This window comes from Lepisosteus platostomus, chromosome 4 (assembly GCF_059453375.1).
Source record: "Lepisosteus platostomus isolate fLepPlt1 chromosome 4, fLepPlt1.hap1, whole genome shotgun sequence".
NCBI lineage: Eukaryota > Metazoa > Chordata > Actinopteri > Semionotiformes > Lepisosteidae > Lepisosteus > Lepisosteus platostomus.
This window is the reverse complement of record NC_142614.1, coordinates 6,882,002-6,902,921: the sequence shown is the minus strand read 5'-3', so window position 1 is coordinate 6,902,921 and position 20,920 is coordinate 6,882,002. Positions and strand designations below refer to the sequence as shown.

The window sequence follows — 20,920 nt, the reverse complement described above, 5'->3', positions numbered from 1 at the left end:
GAGGGAACGTGCGGACACCCCGGCCCCTTGGTAGCCGGACTGCACTTGGTTCTCGCACGGTCTCGGGTAGTTGAAAACGGTTTCCGAGTTTTAGCGGGGCCTAAGACGTAAAACAAATGGTAAAACACAGGGCGGGCGGCAGTAACGGGAAATGAATTGGTAGAGAAGGCATCAAACCGACTATCAGTGGGGTTAAATAACTCATGTTCCTGCCTCTTCATAACTGCGCTGCTTTTCCGAGGGCTTCGCACATAGGATGGATGTCAGCGCACACATATTCACTTTGTGTTCTTGGCAACGGGCTTGTAATAGCAGCAGACAGGGCGTTTTTTTCTTTTTTGTATCTATCCGCCCCTCTGCTACTGTACGTGGAAGGCGTGTTTATATAGTCAGCTCGGATAACGGTGTATCTAACCGCGCCTGCTGGGACACGGGCAATTCATTCGCATCTGGAAACTCTCCGCGTGAAGGACCGGCATTTCTCCCGCAGAACCGAGCCCTGTATTGGAACCATGGAGCTGGACGGCTGTGGTTACGCGGCAAAGATCTTCTTTTACCTTCTGAACGTCATCTTGGCCGTGAGTAGCGCGCTCAGCAAAGCGATGGGTTTGAGATCGCGACGCGTGTTCAGAGCTCGGTGGCAACATGTGTCCTGTACACAATCCCAGCCTTTTCTCCCGCAGTTCTGACGAAGTGTAAAGGTTAAGCTGGCGCTTTGGGTAGCCTGTTTCAGGTTTCTGTGAGATGGGACTTTTCTCACGAAGTCGTTTTTATCGGGATTAGTGTGGCTCAGGGACTTTCCTGCTCCGCTGCTCGCACAAACACCTACAGATCCACAGATATACGGCTACAAAAAAGGGTTTAATGCTTTTCTATTGCACATCCGTACAATATTTTGTAAAATAAGCGATTCGTTTACGTTACACACTGAAAATCCATATTAAAAAAAACTAGTCTCTTTTTCATTGGAGTTTGTGCTTATTTTGGAAGGTGTCATCACGTCAACCAAATCTGAGGGGGAAAAAATCTTCAACGTTAGAAGTTTGAAATCTAAGAGTGCCCCGACTGTTCAGTTTGGCTCCACTCTAAAGGCGGAATATCATTTTATTCGGAGTAAAAGTATTACGGTTGGTCAGCTTTTTCAAAGGAGCGATCTTTCTACACCTGCAGTTCAGGAGCCGGCTGTTTGTGAACGTTTTCTTGAGACTAAAGCTGGGCCGCACTCTGTTCAAAACCCCACATCCCCCCCGAAACCAAACTGCGCGCCCCGGGTGGGTTTAAGTTTCGTTTCTTCTTCGGAACACAGGCGCACGGATGACGATCGTTGACGTTCCTATGGGATGAATCAGGGGCGTTTGGATAACGATAAGGAGGGGAGGGATATGTGGGGCTCCGAGAATCTCTGATTACCTCAGAAACTCGAACCGAAATGAGAAGAGGAGTTTGTCCCTCAGACTCCCAGAGTACAAGACCGTTTTGTAAATAGTGACTAATTTTCCTATAATAGCAGCCTGAAGGTCTTCCTCAATTAATGGGGGAAAATTACGGCGCTATAATGTTCCTTGACACACACTTCATCGCCTTCATCAGAGTGACAGTTCACAGTAGTTCCTATGAGAACAGGGCTGCAGTTTCAGTCTGTGCGTCAAAGGGGATGCAGCTCCAGATGTGTTATACGGGGTGTTATACTGTATGTTTCAGAAAAGGTTTTGGGTGCCAAACCCGCGGTTTTTCAGTCACGTTACTTTCGATTCTGATTTTGAGCGTTTGAGAATAAATCGCCCCTCCCCCTTCGCGATTTCACAAACGATAAACCTGGGCAGTTTTTTTTTTATTCAAATCTATTCCGCAGCACAGCCGCTCCGTACCCGCACAGACCTGTCCCACTTCCGCTCTCGCTTTCTGATAGGTAGTGGTTGTGTAAAGGAGAGAGGGTAAAAACTGGCAAAAGAAAAAGTCAAATTGCTATTCTGTTCTTGCTGCAGGTGTTTGAAATGTCTTTGGAAAGCTATCAACTTAACTATTTTTTTAAAACGTGAGGTGATACTAATCTAAAGTGCTTGAATCCGTATCAATAAAGCACTGTAAGTAAAATTAAGACCTTTGAAGTCCTTTGGTGAATCAACGAATTGGATTGCAGTAGCACTTTCTTCCTCAGAGGGTCCCAGAGTGCGCCACATATATTAAAGGACCCATTTCATCCATCCATCAATCAATCAAGGTTTATTTATCAAATGCATGACAGTACAGCACACAGTTGTCGGCAGTGAAGTGCTTTTTCCGCAAGCTCACAAGGAGAGAGAAGACAGACGTTGGGAGAATTAAGGTTACAGAGTAGAATACAATGAATGATACAATTTACAATTCGCAAGATTACACAATGAATAACATAAGGAGATGTGGTAGGGATAGGAGGTATCAGGGAAAGAAAAAAAAACCTTAGGTGCACCTGATCAGTTTCAAGTGGACTGACTATTTATCAGTGGTCGGTTGGGTAATTGATCATCCTCTGCAGCGCAGCACCACCTGTGAGGTGAGACAGTCTCGTGCCCCAGCAGACCCACCGCAGGAGTGAGAAATGTCTGTACCCGCAGAGTTAAGGGGCAGAAGTTGGGAAGGCCAGCTTGTGCAAGCCAAGAGACGCCAGGTTCTAACACTGCTCGGCTGAAAAACCAGTGACCAAGGGGTCAGGAACTCAGTTTAATGTCTCAGTCAGTAGGAGGCAGTGTCCACTGAAGCCCCCCTACTGGGCCATTGGTGGTCCTGCAGGTCCCGGTCCAGAGGGAACAGTGCCGGGATCCCACGTCCGATCCCTAACCGGTGCCCCTGTGGGCATCATCAATGGAAATCCAATACCTGCAGTGTGAGAAAAGAACACGCCAACTCCCAGGGTGGGAAGTTTCTCCACTTTGAAGCCTTTCCCTCATAATTAGAATTTAAGCTGCGTTAAACCCAGCCGAAACAGGACTGCACTGTTGAATAATGGGGGTGTGGCGTCTCTCTAGGATAATGCTGGTTCCTCAGCTCACTCAGAGGGGGGCCCTGCTCAGGACAGGGGTTGCGGCCCACAGTTTGAGATCCAGTCCCTGCTCTCAGTGAAGGAACGGGGATGATCAGGGCTTTAGGAGGAGCCTGGGGGACCCCCATAGTGACACATTGCTTCCTCTCCCACACCTGCAGCTGGAGGGACTCTTGCTGATGGTCGGAGGCAGCTTGCTGGTCATTTTGGCCCAGTCCAGTCAGTTCTTCCAGATGACGGGACATTATGAGATCATCATGATTGGTGAGTTTCCTCTGTTTCTGAAAGACTGTTGTGTTTTCTCTTCCGTGCTGCGAATGCTGTTTGAAAGTAGTCGCGAGATTTGCGCGCACCCTGTGATGGCTTCCCACACTCCCACCCCCTCGATCTCCGGCTCAAGCTTGGAACCCGCTTGCACAGAGACACCAAGAGCACCCCAGCAGCAGATGTGGGCACAGATTCACGGGGAGCCAACCGGAGGAACCAGCTGGCATTGCATGTCTGCTCCCGTGTCTGAGCGGCGAGAGTGAGCGCTCCACTGGTGATAACACAATCCTCCCGCTCTCCCGCCCTGCCTCCTCCCTTCCCACCATTCCAGTGGAAGGAGACACCTGTCACGCCCTTCTCAACCTGAGCTTAGTCTCGGCCCACATTCCTTCTCTACTGCCTGTCAAATAAGAAAAGAAATATTTAGACTAATTCTAAACTTAATAAAGTGAGGGGTTCCTTAGTGGATTGTTGAACCCCTGTGGACACACAAAAAGAACTTGGAGAAAATCCAGGAATTGCTGCTCCTAGCTTTCAACGAGGTGTGATCAAATCCAGTGTTATGGGAAGCCATGTCAAGTTGTTCTGATGGTTCCAGTGTCTGTCCCTCTCTCCATCCTCCCAGGGCTGATCTTACTGATCATTATGGGATTGATCCTCATTGTGGCCATCATAATGGTCGACGTAGCAAAGTGCTCCAAGTCCATCGACATCTACAAAGCGGTGAGTGAGATGTTCTCAGTGGGGGAAATAAACAAAGAGGGACTCTTATGTGGCTGAAGTTCGTGTCTCATTCATGATCCATCTTCTTGTGAAGGTGATTCTTCAGCACAAAACTGGTGCCAAGCCAGCTGTGGCTGACTGACAGAGTAGTGCCTGTGTGAATAGACACCTGCTGGATGTCAGTGGTTAAATCTTTTAGCAGAGCTCAGATTCCCAGATCATGGTTCACTGGCTACTGTAGAGGTTCATTGGGTTTGGAATGGGGAATTCGACATCAAAACATTGGTGTTCCAATGCAGGCACCAATTCAAGGAGCATTCATTTTGCTATAGCTGGGTTGGCATCCATGTTATGCCAAAACGTTTTCCCTCGTGTTTGATTTAAGGAAACTGGGATACGAATATCAGTGGGTCTGGAATCAAATATTTGTAAGACATGCAAGGCAAAGTTTTTGTTTTTGCTGTCCTGCGTGATTTACAAATAAATCTTTGTAGGATATCTTGGTTCTGATCAGTGTTTTGACTGTGGTCTTACGAAAAACCTGCTTGATCTTGAGGTCATTGTACTGTAAGAGGGGATTGTTTTCTAGTTGCTCTCCAGCAGGTGGCAGTAAGGCTGTTCTGTTTCAAGGCCGTGTCTTTGATGTTATTTGCCTGCGTGAGGGCTCAGCAGTGCAGCTGGGTTGCCTTGGCCACAAGATGGCGATGTCTACCTTTGCACACCCTCACCGAACCAGCTGCCAACAGCTGTGATCAAAGTCCTTTAGACTCCAACCTTTGTCTCACTATTTCTATACCAATAGAATATTCATGTTTGAGTTCTTGAAATGACTGTGGATATTGTGAAGGCCCTGGCAGATACATAGCTGGATGAAGGAGCTGCGTGGAAATATCTGTTTCACAACCCTCCTACCTTCATTTGCTCTCCATTGATTTAAAGGGGCTGCCAGCAGCACCTGTACTGCTTCATTCATGTAGAGGAGGCTCTTACCCTATTTGTTTGAATAAGGGCGTTCCAGGGGAGTCTCGACCTGTTGCTGTAAAGTGAAATCCTGTCGTGCTCTGAAGTCTCACTCCCTCCTCTTCTTTTTCACAGTACATCTCTATCATTAGCAGTGCCCTGGGTATGGCCATTGCTGTGGGAATCTCTGCTTATGTCAGTCGGCAGAAGGTAGGTTTGATCTGGCTATGGTTTTGTCTCACTGTGTGCCCCTGTCCTCTTGTATGGGGGGGGGGGGGAGGTTGATGCATTAAACATGTTTGTACTTGCTCCATGGCTTTCTTGTGGCATTTCTTGGTTGTACTTTTACTACACTGGACCATGATGATACCACCAGAAATGTCTAGACTGTAGTCCAGTGCAGTAGAGTAATAGAAATCCCTTGACAATCTACAGTACAGCTATGGGGGAAAAATACTGTTCTGCTGTAAATTGTAACTAAAGGGTCCATATGTGTGGTCATGGCTCTGGAAATCTCCCAGCGCTGGAGGTCAGAGGTCTCTAAACAGATTCTTCTTGTCCTCTAGGTGGCTGCCCAGTTAAGTGACTTCTACACTTGTGTGTATGTTCAATATGTTGGGAATAAACACAACACATTCCTCCGGTTGTCCCTGATGTTGGCTCAACGCATGGTACGTCCTATATAAAAACAGAACTGTCAAAATTATAATGCACTCCTGCCCCGCCACGCTGGCAGAGCAATAATAATAGTGTTATCCTGCCGGACTGAGGCTCTTTGGAGACTAGAGTCAGAGTGACGAGGAATAATATCTTGTGAGGGATTGTATGCTTTAGTACCTGTCATTTCTTAGTTAGGTTTGGAGGCAGGCAAGTGACCACTGCTCCTCATGTAATTTACTGCCTCTGTCTAGCTGGACTGTTGTGGAGTTGGCGGGATTCTGGAGCCCTTTGTCCAAGAGACATGCCCAGGAAGAGATGGGTTCTGGAATGCAATCACAACGCCAGTAAGTTCAAGTGTTTCGAGTTATTTGTACAACCATCTTGTTCTTCACTTGCTTACTTCTGCACATCCACATGGATCATTCACGTACATCCATGTTTTGTTTTACAGACCTGTCCTAACACCTTGAGCAGCCTGGATGAAGCCATTGGCAAAATCTTCCTTGGATCCTTCATTGGAACTGCAGTGCTACTGGTGAGAACATCACAGAGCTAGTATGGTGGTGGTATGGGGCAGTGAAAAAGGAAGGAGCAATAGCTATTTACAGCCCTGTAGATTCTGGCATCTCCAATTTCCAGACAGACACTGAAAATTGCAGTCATATCCCATCCATTAGGAGTGGTAATCTACTGGTAGTATAGATCAGGAGGAGCTGTTACCTTTCCAGTCTTGTAAATAGGCAGTGGGAGCTTGTGGAGTACATCTAATGCTTATCAAGGGGTGCATAGTTAGATACTTAAATTGTATATACTTAAACATAGGTGCTGCATTTCAGTATCCTAATTGAATATCAAGTTTCATTCACACTCAAATCTCATTTGGTTGTTTGCAGCACATTTTCTAGAATTGTTACAGTACTGACCACTGGTTTATTGACATTGTTACCACAGTGAAATACCCAATGCAACTGAGAGATTAACTACGTGAAGTGTATTTCACAACATTTTGTAAAGGTAATTTCTTAGGAGTTGGCCTTAAATTATTCCTCTCTCTCAGGTCTTGCTCTGCTCTACCAGTTCTCTTCCTAACACGTTTCTCCTCTCTGTGATTGACAGGGTCTTGCCATCCTCTGCTGTTGTGTTTTCGTGAACTCTGTGAAGCTAGCAAGAGACAGGCTACAACAAAACAACTTGTTTCATCTGATCCCTCAAACATAAAATCCTTCCCACGGTACTCCCCTCTCACTCCTGTAAATAGAACCTAATTCCTTGTCTCAACCTGCATAAGACTCTGATCCATATCTCTAATGACTGCAGATTTGGAAACCTTAAAGACCCTACACAACTCTCAGTTCCCCCCATATCCTGATGTTCCCTCTCCCTCTCCTGCTGCAGATCAGAGGCCCTTCATCTCTCCTGGAGGGTGTTCATGGTCTTGCATATTTTGTGGACCAAATTGCAGAAGGCTGGGCAAGATGTGACACAGCCTATCTTTCCTCCGCACATCAGGCCCAAGGCCTGTTGTTGGCTGCATGCTTTTTCATTTGAAACCAGGCTTAGACCTGCTGAGAGACTGTTCAGTTTTATTTGTTTTGTTCTGCTTTTAGAAAAACACCACTCTTGCACCCTTCCATCTTCAATTTCATTCTGGGAAGGAATGGGGTGGATACAGTACTTTGTGAATGTTTTGTAATATGCACAATTTATAAATAAAGATTCGTTTTGATGAAATCTTGTGTCCTCTAGTCTCTTTTCCTACAATGGAAGCAAAATGGCTTGGACTTCAGTGCCTGAGCTGGATATCCTCCTCTTCATCTGAGCAACAGTGACATGGTTGCTTGAGTTTGTTCGTCAACCAGAGGAGCCCACATCTTGATGGCTACCATGTCTTCTTACCGCAAAATAACATTGAGGAGTTTGGAGCTGAGCAGCTTGGATAATTTCCCAAATCAAATGGTGAGAGTGATCGAGAATGGAGGGGAGGTGTGAATGATTGGCATCTTTAAAGAACTGATGGGTAAAAGATTAAATGTCTTCAAGATTAACACACCAATGTAGGCTGTGGATTACAGCTGGATAGGCATCATTGGCAGTAATAGAAGACTCTTCACCAGGCTATGTTGTTGATGCACAGTTTCTTGGATCATTTAAGACATTAAGTGGGCAGGAGGACGTTCTGGACTTCCTTCAGTAATAAGAATCAGACCTTCCTAATGAGGGAAAGTTTTATTTATTTGGGAGTTGTATAATATAAGAATCCTGCACTTTAGTGTGTGTGGACAAGTATACTGAAAGAGAAATAAGCTTTCTGTTATGATGCAGCTGGATACAGCTGCTCAGGTGGTGATTAGTCAGAACCCAAGTGCAAGAGACCGGAGAGTGTCGAAACACCCAAAGAGACCTGACTGATTGGGATTCAAGCGCTCCAGGATGGAGTGAAAGTGAAAGCCAACAGGAAACAAGAAAGGTGACAATAGATAATTTATTGCTGGCTGGTGGAGATTAATCAGCCCAGGCTGGTCAGTAATGGAAAAGAAAACAGAAAAAAATAAAACGGAGTTGGCCAGAGGAGCAAGGATTGTCCCAGCCGGTCAGCAAGAGAAGAAAACAAGTGAAGCGCGATGGTCTGGGAGATGCTGTCTCTGCATCTCTGGTGACCAACATGCCAGCTTCAAGTTAAGCTGCTCAACCCAGCCCGCGTGTCATGACCGTAAATCCCTCCTCTTAAGGGTGCTCCGGCTCTTTCCCGTTTTGCCTGATTATCCTGCACCTGACTCTTATCCAGCCCCTTCCTATAAAAGCCAGATGCTCCTACCATTCTGGGCTCAGTTTTGGAAGATGGACGCCCGGAAGCCCGCCTGCCAGCGGGTCCTGGAGTGGCTCGAAGGCATAGGCTTCGCAACGGCGTCCTGACCATCTGGGTCTGGGGCTTGGAGCGCCTGGCCCCGTTACCCCTTTTTATTTCACCGACCCTTCACCAGATCCCGCTCCGGTTTTTAACTTTTGTCTTGTCAGTCTTGGATGGAGTACCCGGCTCTGGACTTATGCTCCCACTCTGGATTTCCCTACGGACAGTGCACCGTCGACACGCCCCCCTGTTCTTCTACCAGCCCCGATCCTAGTCTCCTGCACTCCCTTCCGGATTCTGCTGTCTGCATAGGGTCCTGATAAACGCTTCCTGACACCGACGACCAGAATCCGGAACCCTCGGCGCCAGGCCAGACGGGAGCAGAGCTCTGCAGTGCAGAGTGATGTGAAATCCTGGACTGGAGACAGAGCAGACTGCTTGAGCTGCGTGAATCGAAGAGGCAAGGTGGTTGGCGAAGAACCCTAGTGAATCAGGAGCTGGGCATCCTCGCCTTCTGTGCCGAGCTCCCAGGAAGAAGGAGAACGCTGGGGAATCTCAGCCTTAGAGAGGAATCCCGGTGCCGATAACCAAGGAAAGGGGTGCAAACAGGCTTAGCATTCCAGGGAGAGATGACCACCCAGAAAAGCCGCTGAGACATCTGCCCCATGAACCAGAGATCAGGAAATGGCAGTGCAGACAGGAAGGGCTGAAAAGACTAATGACGAAGCGCCGTTGGAGAGGTGTCTCGGGATTAAAAAGAGAAGGAAATATTGAGTAATAAATTGGATAATTTAGACGGATCTGCCACAAGGAGGTCCGATCAGTGCAGCGAGCCCTGGAAAACCGTGAGCCCTCGTGAGAATGTGATGGTTTCCCAAGTCAAATGCTTGCCAAGAGATTCTACAAGAAACCAGTCATAACACTTTCTACATTAGTAAACTTGTCAAGATTGAATGTTTACTGTGTTTTAGCTTGGCAGTCAGTGTAGATAGATTGATACATTATTGATCCCGTGAGGGAAATTGCAGTGCAACAGCAGCTTAACACAGACAACACAGCCACAGTGTAACGAATGACACAATAATAATAATAGTACAATACATACAATACAATCAGTTCAGTGAGGGGTGCACTAAAAGAGTTACTCACAGTCCGGACACACAAAGAACAAACTAGAACAGAACAGTACGCAGAAAAATCATATCACACATATGAATATAAATATAGATATAGATATAAATATAAATGAATTGCACAGGTCCCTGGCATATATTGCACAAAAAACGGTTGTAAACGGGAAAAGAAAAGAAAGAGAACAGATGTAGCAGTAGATGTGTAGATGCGTTCAGTCCAGAAACAGGTCACTGTCAATGTTGCCTCTGCCCAGACGCAAGGTGGATGCGTTGTACAGTCTAATGACAGAAGGCAAGAATGACCTCCCTGTAGCACCGTGGATGAATCAGTCTATCGCTGAACGTGCTCTTCATTTATGCAAGCCTGTCATAGAGGGGATGGGGGATGTTGTCCATGATGGCCTCTAGTTTGGACACCATTCTCCTCTCAGCCACTACCTCCAAGGGGTCCAGGTCAGACCCAATGACAGAGCTTGCTCTCCTGATGAGCTTGTGTACACAGTGTGAGTAAATGTCCTTACATCCTCTTCTATAAACATCCCTGGTGGTGCTGTAACCATCTTAATACACAGTAGTATATTATTAGTATAGAATATACAGTAGTATATTGTTAGTTGTTCTAACCTACCAGGTTGCTGAAAAGAACAACACAACAGGCGCAGGTCAAATGAATTTTTTATTTTTATTTTAATTTACGAATATGGTATAACATTTAATGAAAGTTCTGCTCCCATCTCACCAGACAAGGTCCACTCCAGATGCCCTCCTACACAGATGGAATGTACCTCAGCAATGGGGAAACTGAACTCTGCCTGTCGCAATGATTGTCAGCAGTAGTTTATTGTATTCTGCTCTTCTGGACAAAAGTTCAGATTCCCCCTTCACACCTCCTATGCATCTTCAGAAATATTCACCCTGACAGCTCAAACGGAAAACAAGATACGAAAACAGGTTCCACTAGAATACGAAAGAATAGACATTCGAAAAACGAAATAGAGGAAAGGTTGCAGTGGTTACATGAAAATACTGTTTCTCACAATGAGGACAGTCTCAGAAATGAAAATAACAGAAATTTGAGAACAAAACTCCCCCCATAAAGCATGCCTGTAAAATGGCAGACACTGGACCTATACCTATGAGCCCAGGGCCTTATACAACCCAAGCAGAACCAAGAAACAGGGCAAGACCTTAGAGTAAGCACAACTGATCGATAATCTACAGTACCTAAAACCAAGATACCAGTGATTAATACACAACTTCATCCCAAGGTACATTAAAATGGTATTGAAGCTACTGATCGGCCTGCATGACAAGCTTTTAGAACAGTGGTTTCCAACCCTGGTCCTGGTGCCCCACACACCTGCTGGTTTTCATTCCAGCCCACCTCCATTAGAACACTGAAGCCTCACTTGATCCAAGACGTTGCTTCAATTAAATATTTGTATGTAGTTTCTAGTCCTATGGGATTTCATTTCACTTACAAAATACAACAGTTAAACCTCCAACCTGTTTCAGAGTTGGGAACAAACAGTTACAATTAATCGAATTATTATTATTAAGTCAGTGAAGGGTTTGGTTGCGTAACCGAGGGCTCGGCTGGAACGAAACCACTGGGTTAGACTGGTTGAATTTCACTTCCATGTAAATTATTTTATGTATTTTCGTGTACATTCTCGCGTTGTCCTGTTGAGTCTTTATTTATTTCAGCACTTAATACTCAGGTGTTAGAGACAGCTTGACTGGAATTTTGCAAATTCTACCCTGTCTCAGCTAGGAATTCACTCTACAGAGGTGGGTACAGAGGCATGCAGCAGGTGTGGCTCAGTGGAACATCGGCTGTAAAACTGCAAGATTGTAGAAGAAAAAGGGCGTTTTCTGCTTAGCCAGAGGCTGTGCAGTACCAGGGTTGTGGTACAAGTTCCGTTCTTTCTTATATTGTGAGAGTCAGGAGGACAAGTGATGACTAGTGATTAGTGTTTGATTATCCTGATTTAGAATCAGTGCACTAACTAACGCCGGTGGAAAAAACAAATTGCTCGGCACTTGCATTTGTGTCATACCATTTAAGCAAATTGACATGCAACTGCTGACATTCTTTTCTCTGAAACAATTAGTTTTCTTACTTTAGCTGATTCAATGGATTAAGCTTTTCTTTACTTCTGGATGTCGTGTGAATATTAAATGAACCACTACTCACTGCACCACTTCGGGTGCTTTTCCCCAAAATACTCAGCAGCAGGACTTTGTTTCCAAGTGCTATTATTCTGGAACAGTTCATGTACAGGAGAAGCTGCCTTTCTGGGTGTGTGCTGCTGAGTGCTGATGTGTCCTCAGTGTTTATTAAAGACACTTTAAGAGGTCTGTCATTTAAAAAAAAACAACATATAATTATTATAATTATGATGTCATTTTTTATCATTCTGGGTCGATGGTGATATTTTAAATTCGACACCTCTGCAGTTTGGTGCCTCGAGGAGCAGGTGAGCTGTTCGTCAGCACATCTCAAAGCGAGGTGTGTCTGCAGCTCTGTCAGCCTGATCTCTCTGTCCCACAAGGCCACAGCACTCTGCTCTGCTTGTTCAGACACGGTGGGCTGTACAGGAAAAATGGATACGTGCCTGAATGCCGTTATGGTGCTGTTTTAAGCGTTATATGCCAAGCTGCAGGTGTTTATATCCGTACAGCAGTTCCTTTTCTTCAACAGTGCTTCAGTTTCAGAAGTGAGGGGCTTTCTCTGCTGTAGCAGGGCAGACAGACGGAGATGGGGTTGAGTCGCCAGACGGCTGGGACGACACATGGAGAGAAGTGCATTTCTCGCCGTCTCCTAGAGGAAACCAATGAACTGGCTGCACCTGGGCCGGTCACCCGGGCCGGATCCCTGTATAAACAGAGTGCGAGGAGTGCGTACTGAGCATCTTGGGAAGATATCTGTTTGGAGAGTGCTGTCGCCGGTGACATGCTCCGTCAGTATATACTGTACACTAGGCTATGACTGGATATCGGCCTCGGTTGCTTTCTGTGTCGGGACGCTGTTAAAAAGAAGGAGGGGAATGAGTGTACCTGGCCAAACAGAATTGACGGGGTGAGGGAATCGCTGTCTTGGGTTTAAGATAGGATTTGGTTTGGAGTTTTCGCACGCTAGGCCCCCTGCCACATTTGCCACCTCAGTGGGGTCTTTCCCACCTGCCTGCAGACTTGGAGGTGATCTTCCCGACGGGAGGAGGTCAGAGCAGGCACTTTGGCTTGCTCTGACCTCGAGCCTCTACCCGAAGTGTTTTACCCGCGAGCAGATGACATCGCTCTTCATTATTTTCCACATGAGAAGCAGCTCTCCGGGGGTGAACCTATGGACCATCAGCAGGTCCCGATAAAAACAGGGGTTTTTGGTGAGCTCGTTCTCTTTGCCAGGCTCATGGATCCCCCAAGGCTTGATGCCACTGTGCTCCTTGGGGCTCACGTGGAGCACTCTGAGGCACATGCCCACGAAGGCGTCGTCAATGGGCAGGAGGTCCACGCGCTCAGAGGCCAGGTGCAGCCTCACAGTCAGGGGCCCAGCCATGAGGTACCCCCCTCCACTGAGATACGGCGGGTAAAAGGTCTCATTGAACATCTCGGCGGGGACGAAGTATCTGTTATTCTTCTCTCTGACGGGCGGGGAGGTGTAGAGGAGTGTCCCCACAATAAGGTCCGGATTGCTGCCGTTTTTTTCCAGAAACTCGACGATGTTCTCCACGTTGACGAAGATGTCGTCATCGCCCTTGAAGACAAACGGCACGTTGGGGCAGTAGGTGGAGAACCACTTCAGGAAATTGACTTCCTTCAGGGTGAGGTTGTAGAAGGTGTCTTTAAAGTCCCACTGCAGGATGTCCCCAAAGAGCCTGTCTTCGTACTCCAGGAGTTTCTGGTGGTGGACGTGCTCTTCGCCCAGGGTGGCTGCCCCCACCAGGAAGACCAGCCTGACTTTCTTGCCATTCACCTTCTTCTGTTCACCCCAGGTCTTCCGGATGGCCTCTCTGCGTCTGTGCTGAGGGATCATGGACTTGATGACTAGAAGGAGGTAGACGTCCCCTTCACACTTCTCTGGGTGGTTAAAGATCATAGGGTAGTACCTGCAGTGTCGGTACAGCAGGAACTGCTGGGTGCGCTCGCCCACCTCGGCAAACCACGGCAAGGCAGTCAGGCTGGTGTTGGCCGAGCAGTGGGCATCTGTCACATCCCAGGCTCTGACCACCTTGTGTTCAGTGACCGACTCATTCCTGCCCCCGGTCCAGACGGAAATGTGTCCACGGACGTAGACGCGCTCGCCGGATATGTCCCGGGCTGTCTTTTCAGTGAAGGCGCTTTGGAGGATGACCTTCTGCACCATGGCAAAGATTACCATAAAGATTGCCAGGAGAAGGAGGTTGCAGAAAGTCTTCCCGCAGATCCTGCTGAGACGCCTAGAAAGTGAGAGAAGTGGGAGTTACGGCTGCTAGCATATGGCAGAGTAGCTTGCTAGTTGGTGACTCAGGAGATTCAAGATGAATGCATTGAGAACAATGTGGAGAGGCAGTGAACAGCTTTAAGAGTTTACCACTAGCAGCTGTCAAGGCAACGGCAGCTAGATCCCATTTTCTCTCAGCAGGCAGCTGAAATTAAAGGGACATTCAAGCATGTGAAGACAGCCTAACGTTGCTAAAATGGGCCAAAGCAATCGGCCTGCAAATTGTGCCCAAGTCAAGAATATCCCTGCACTGTACTATCCTATTCATGGGTCTCAGTAATAACTGAACATTGTGCCTGTTGAGCACGCTAGAGGAGCTTAATGTTTCTGTTTTCAAAACGCAGTGTAATATTAAAATAACTAATAAGATGTTTTTGCCTCAATTCAGCTTTAAAATAGGAAACATTTTGAAATTGTGTGCATTGCATGGTAACTCTATAGGGATTGCAAATGATATTTATTTGTGTGTAATGATCTCTTAATGTGAATTATCTGGCAGTGATTATGTATTAACAGTGCACATATGCATGAGAAGACTCCAGACTTTCTTTAATAGCATACACTTAAACGTACTAAAGGGATAATGTATGAAAGGTTGCATGTGATACTGATTGTGAAATGCCAGGACACATCTTTGATAATATTATTTCTCTTATTCAATGATATATCTCAATAAACAAAACAATATATTTTTTAATGAATTTGATTCATAACATTGTGCATTATCTTTCTGTTGTAAAAAAAAAGGTATTTACTGCACTTTACTTTCAGTGAAGAAAAACACACCTGATTAAATACTGTATTCCAAAATGAGAAAAGATAAGATAAGCAATGATTGTACTATACATACAGTATAGCAATATAAGAACTTATACTGGACTCTAGATACAGTAGCTAGTTTTAGATAGGAGTAAAGAGTTATCACATTCTCAGTTATGAAGGAAGGACACAGTGAATATTTAATCTGGCTCAAGATATTCTCTGTTTGTATTTTAAAGGAACAAATACACACCCATGAGATAGCTCTTCTAATGATTATTTAAAATTAATTTAATAAGGAAACAGTTGTTTGCACATTGATAGTAAGAACTTGGCAGGTACCTCATGATTAATCCACCCTGTAGCTTCTCTATTTTACTTGTGTAAAGTTAAATAAAATTAAAACAAATACATATTTTAAAATATAAAAAGTATATTTAGGCAGAAATGACAAGAGGGTGTTGCATGCACCCATTTTGTTAGAAGATTAGAAGACCAAGTAACTTTCAGAATTAGAATAAAAACTGTGCAGTAATTTTGAAACACCATTAATCAGTGCTGACAAAATCAATAGACCAGAATAAAATGAAGGGATTGTTAGAGTTCTTCCGTTTGAAACAAAGAAGGATATGGCTTTTAACAGATTAGTTGCAGTATGAGATTCAGAGTACAGGGCTGCAACGGAGAAGGTTTTATGCTGAACTCTGGAAATGCATTTTAGTTGCTGAGAATAAGAGACAATAATTTTGTTTTATTTGTATATAGTGCCTGTCATGTGAAGGCAAAGCACTACAGAAGAGGTAGCAAATCATCAGCATATAGATAGTGAGAACATCTTAAGACACAAAAAAGAAAAACTGGTTTAAAGACCAGGATGTGGTTTTTGACAATGGATATTTTTCATTGGTGAAATTTAATATGTAGTCTCCATCTGATTTACAATTCTAGTTGTAGGAAACAGGCATATCTTTCTTTCTAAACCTATTTGTTCAGGATCGGACAACCATAACTCCAAGATCACTTTTTTTCAGAGTTTGGATACAAACTGATCTCAACTGTTGTTATTTAGAAAAGAGCAAATCCACACAAATGTAAAACTGTATTAGGCACTGAATAATCCATTATTCTTTTTATCAAAGAACATCTATTTCCATCTGAAAATGTAGACAGTATGTTCGTTGCTTTCCAATTCATCTCAGAGATTAAATCTTTTTCATACAGAGAGCAAACTCATGACCTGCGGATTATGCCTTATGTAAATCCTGCCTAATAAAAAAAGAACATCTATGTTTGGAAAAAGATCCAGGTTACTGGGTGTTTCAAGGTGAAACGAATAGAAATACCAGCTGTGGAAATACTCACATTTTCTGCCGAAGACGAAAACAGGTGAGTTGTTTAAGGCAAGGGTATGTCACGACACAGAAGCCAACAGCCAGATTCCAGGCTCCCTCACAGGTAAGACATTCCTATTGTGAGAATCTGCCCTACAGTCAGCAGACACCTGAAGAAAGTCCCTCCCTCTGTACGATATACTCCCGAAGGGGTAAGAGCATAAATCATCACCTCACATCACACATACAGGTGTACAAATACAGTACCTCCCTTCTATCTCCTTAACATGCAGGTAGCAAATTCAGAAACCGTCCTCAAGAGACCCCGGCTAAACAGATGAAAATCTGAGCTCTGCGAAGTGCAGGTGTGTAAAGAGCCATCAGAGCACATGCACCTGCAAAGACGGGACATTGGTCTTGACAAGTTTTCGATGCATGCAAATACAGGCACCTGGAGGATTAACGAAACATAGTCATGCAGGGATTTGCTGATCTTCATTTTCCTTGCCTGCCTCATTAACCCCCTTCAGCATATTCAAGGAACAAAAGAATTGCAAAAAGGGCCTGAAAATATTCCTGCTCAAACTTGTCATGCAGCAGAAACAATGGCAAGTCATCAAATTACTGTATTTCAGAAACAGGACAGAATCACTCAATTAACAAATTCAAAGCACACAGAACAGTTACAGGGGTAGAGAGCTGTATTTAGCAAAGGAACAAATGGCCGCTCTGCCTGTTCCCTGCTCCCGCCTCCAGCCCCTCCTCTCTCCCTGCTTTTGTTCTCCTTTCTCTATTGGGATGTTTTGACCTCACTCAGTTTGTTTGTACCCCTACACATAACAAAGGACACACCTTAGATCTAATTATTGCAAATGACTCCTTTGTCTCCCACTGCTCTCCCCTTGATCTAGGCTTCTCTGACCACTTAGCCATTCTTTTCAATCTGGAATTACCTGTTTCTAACACTCCCCCCCAACTCTGTTAACTTCCGCAACTGGCAATCAATTGATCGCCCAATTGGTCATTGAGAATTTCTTGGGTTCCTATGAGATGATGACTTGTAGGTGGTACTTGGATGCTTTGGTTGGATTAGGGGTGGTACTTGGTCCAAAAAGTTTGAGAACCACTGCTCTAGAGGATAAAATACAGTTACTTGACAGTGCTCTTTTATCTGCGCTTGACACCTTTGCTGCTTTAAAAACTCGCATCATCTCCTTCGCTTTCCCTGCCCCCTGGTACGACCATCTGCAAAATATGAAGGCAGCCTCTCGCAAACTTGAGCGTAGGTGGCGTCATTCTGGCCTAAATGTACATTATCAGGCTTGGAGAGAGTACTTATCTGAATATAAGGTTACTATAGAATCTGCTAGATCCACCTACTTCTCTCACATCATTGAAAATCACCCAAACAACCCCAGACATCTTTTCTCCACCATCAACAGACTGCTCAAGCCAAACTGCCCCACCACATTACCTGCCTCATCGCAACTTTGCAACACATTCTTAGATTTCTTTAGTTCTAAGATCGACAATATCCGGCATCACATTCTCTCCACTACACATATCATTTGCATACCTCCTCCCTCCTCATCCAACTTTTCTGGTTCCCTTCTCTCCAGCTTCTCTCTTCTTGACTCAGCATCCCTCAATAAACTAGTTACACGCATGAAACCCACCACATCTATTTTAGATACCATTCCCACCACTTTATTTCAGTCCTGTTTCTCTTCTCTCTGTCCCATTGTCCTCAATATTATACACGAATCCATGAGCACCGGCATTGTACCAACGGTCCTCAAAACTGCTGCCATTACCCCCGTGCCAAAAAAGCCTAACATGGCTCTCGACAATCTTTGCCCCATCTCCAACTTACTCTTTCTTGCAAAAATTCTAGAACGTGCTGTCACACTTCAGTTACATAACCACCTCACGACAAACAACCTTTTCGAACCCCTCCAATCTGGTTTCCGTCAACTTCACAGCACAGAAACTGCCCTGGTCAAAGTCACTAACGATCTTCTAATAGCTTCTGATTCTGGTTCTCTTTCTATACTCATCCTTCTTGATCTCAGTCCTGCTTTTGACACTGTTGACCATAATATCTTACTTTCTCATCTTGAGACTGTGTTTGGAGTTTCTGACACTGCTCTTAAATGGTTCAAATCTTACCTCACTGATAGCTGTCACTTTGTCTCTCTTAACGGGTACAGGTCTGAAATTGGATTTGTTAAGTCTAGTGTTCCTCAGGGCTCAATACTGGGCCCCTTGCTCTTCAGCATTTACATGTTCCCACTTGGTCAGCTTTTAAGATCACATGGCCTCAGCTATCATTTCTACGCTGACGATACTCAAATATACATCCATACCAAACCTGACACTGATGTGGCTGTCTCTATTCTGTCTAATTGCATCTCTGACAAAAAAAATTGTATGACTTAAAATTTCCTTCATCTTAACTGCAATAAGACTGAAGTCATGCTTATTGGCACCCCCCATCAACTTCGAAAAGCCAGTCCTGTAACCCTATCTGTAGATGGTTCTGTTCTTGAGCTTCAATCTAAATTAAAAAACCTTGGGGTTATATTCGATTCTGGCTTAACATTCGACCCACATGTGCAGCATATTGTCAAAACATATTTTTTTCACCTCAGAAATATCGCTAGACTACACCCTATGCTATCACTAACTGTGGCTGAAAAGCTGATCAACACATTTGTGTTCTCTCGAATTGACTACTGTAATGCTCTACTCGCTGGGATATCTAAATCCACACTGAACAAACTCCAGTATGTCCAAAATTCAGCAGCCAGAATCCTGACCAGGTCTAGTGCAAGTGATCACATTACTCCTATCCTGGAGTCCTTGCACTGGCTTCCTGTCAAATTCCTTGTGGACTTTAAAATCCTCGTGCTCACCTACAAGGCTCTGCATGGCTTGGCACCTCAGTACCTGTCTGAACTATTATCGCCCTACTCCCCACCTCGCAACCTTCGCTCTTCTAATTCTGGTCTCCTATCTGTCCCCCAAGCCCGTCTACATTGTATGGGTGACAGGGCCTTCTGCTGTTATAACCCCAAGCTTTGGAACTCTCTGCCCAAGGATATCAGAGAGTCACCTGCTCTAAACTCCTTCAAATCCAGACTCCAAACCTTCTTTAGAAGAGCCTTCACTGAACTGGTTCCATTCTTCACCCCTCTGCTTTTCCTAGTACCACCATCCACGGTCTCCTCTGTGTATTCTAATTGTGTTTTATCTTGTGTATTCTTCTTATTTATTGTTGTTGTCATTCTGTAAAGCGCTTTGAGAAGCCACCTTTAAAGGTGTTATATAAAATAAAGCTTATCCATTATTATTATTATTGTTCTTCTGCTACATTATCTTTGCTGACTGTCCTGTCTTTCTCACACCTGAAGAAGGCTCTGTAGCGGAGCTAGTGCCCACCTGAACTCTATTTAGCAAATATTTATCAAGCTTCCGGGCACATTTGAGGCTACCCATACTTAACAGTTTGTATGAAACAATTCTTTTCCACTCTGGATTGTATTAACACTTTCCCTCTATTCTTTGTGATCACAATCCGTTCCACAGAATTGATATAATTTTTCCTGTTATCAAGTTGCAGAGTCCTATGTTTTAAGCTGTTCATAATAAATTATTAGGTTTTCTGCTGCAAAACAATGGGACACACAGGGCCAAGTCACCCAGGTGAGAGCAGGTGTCTTGTCCGGCAAAACGTGGATTAAGCTGTATAGAAGTCTTTATCTACACAGCACGATGTTATCTAGTCATTGGAATGTGTAACAAAGAAAGCTTGAAGTCTGCACTTTCTTCGCTGAAATCATAGCTGTTACCCTTGTACTCTTTGTAAGCATAGTCACCAGCCCAGCAATTACTGCAGAATGAATGAGTCATGACATTGAATGTCAGAGATGTTGCCAGATATCATAAGGTAAACATACAAATTGTTGGTTTACTGTAAAAAAAGTTTAATTGCGTAAGCACAAGGCAAGAGAGCATTATGGTGAATGTTTTCCTTGCATCTCCTGCTTTTGGACAACTTGAATAAATAATAAGTATTGTTACTGGAAATTAATTCTGAGTAATAGCTTCCCTTTGTGTCATGTCCTGCACACGCCCTCGCAGACTCCATTACATTCCCAAACCCACTGTTTCACAATCCCATTCCTGACTGAGCCCAGCACATTTCCACAGACTCTCCCTCCTGAACAGTTATCCAAACACGGCCCTCTCCCCTCACTATTTAAAGTATTTAAAGCACCAAACCATGCACACTATTGAAAAGCGTTATTTTCTTGTTGGATTTCCCGGTTTTTGGACTTTTGATCTCGTCTCTCAGTTTCTGCCTTTCGGATTGTCTCGGCTCTTTCTGATTAACTGATCTCCAGCTTCTCCTATCCACCTTGCTTCTGGATGATGATTTTGGATTGTTTGCCTCTGCATCCCCCAGAATTCACGGCTACGCACAGGATCCTCAAAGAACTACCTGCCAGATCCCTGACACTTTGGATACTTTTTTACTTTATCCCTATACAGTTGTATAGCCCTCTACAATTTCTTGCATTAGGAATTAATCTTTTCACAGACCCCAGCTTGCTCTTTCCATGAGACAGGGAGGGAAGCTGGGGGTCAGACCGCAGGGTCAGCCATTGTACAGCACTGCTGGAGCAGTTGGGGTTAAGGGCCTTGCTCAGGGGCCCAACAGAGTAGGATTCCTCT

General features: G+C 44.8%; 2 protein-coding genes across 2 annotated transcripts; one reads left to right on the top strand and one right to left on the bottom strand.

Annotated features, from left to right (window-relative positions):
* The first annotated feature begins 369 nt into the window (after window positions 1–369).
* On the top strand, window positions 370–7,360 carry LOC148672297 (CD9 antigen-like). The gene is made up of 9 exons (XM_088627925.1): window positions 370–578; window positions 3,181–3,283; window positions 3,912–4,009; window positions 5,105–5,179; window positions 5,536–5,640; window positions 5,881–5,973; window positions 6,081–6,164; window positions 6,746–6,860; window positions 7,025–7,360. Exons 1-8 carry the CDS (start codon window positions 513–515, stop codon window positions 6,845–6,847), a joined length of 726 nt encoding a protein of 241 aa, XP_088484051.1. The 5' UTR covers window positions 370–512; the 3' UTR covers window positions 6,848–6,860; window positions 7,025–7,360.
* Window positions 7,361–10,273: 2,913 nt separating this feature from the next.
* On the bottom strand, window positions 10,274–16,872 carry LOC148672296 (UDP-GlcNAc:betaGal beta-1,3-N-acetylglucosaminyltransferase 7-like). The gene is made up of 2 exons (XM_088627924.1): window positions 16,215–16,872; window positions 10,274–14,049 (listed from the first exon to the last, which is right to left on the bottom strand). Coding segments are annotated over exons 1-2 (1,179 nt in total). The 5' UTR covers window positions 16,217–16,872; the 3' UTR covers window positions 10,274–12,872.
* Window positions 16,873–20,920: the final 4,048 nt, after the last annotated feature.

Bases quoted from the DNA above. Each gene is read 5' to 3' on its own strand.
- LOC148672297 (XM_088627925.1), top strand. From the start codon at position 513: ATGGAGCTGGACGGCTGTGGTTACGCGGCAAAGATCTTCTTTTACCTT. The intron at 579-3,180 runs GTGAGTAGCGCG...CCACACCTGCAG, and splicing joins TTCTGAACGTCATCTTGGCC to CTGGAGGGACTCTTGCTGAT. The intron at 6,165-6,745 runs GTGAGAACATCA...TGTGATTGACAG, and splicing joins TTGGAACTGCAGTGCTACTG to GGTCTTGCCATCCTCTGCTG.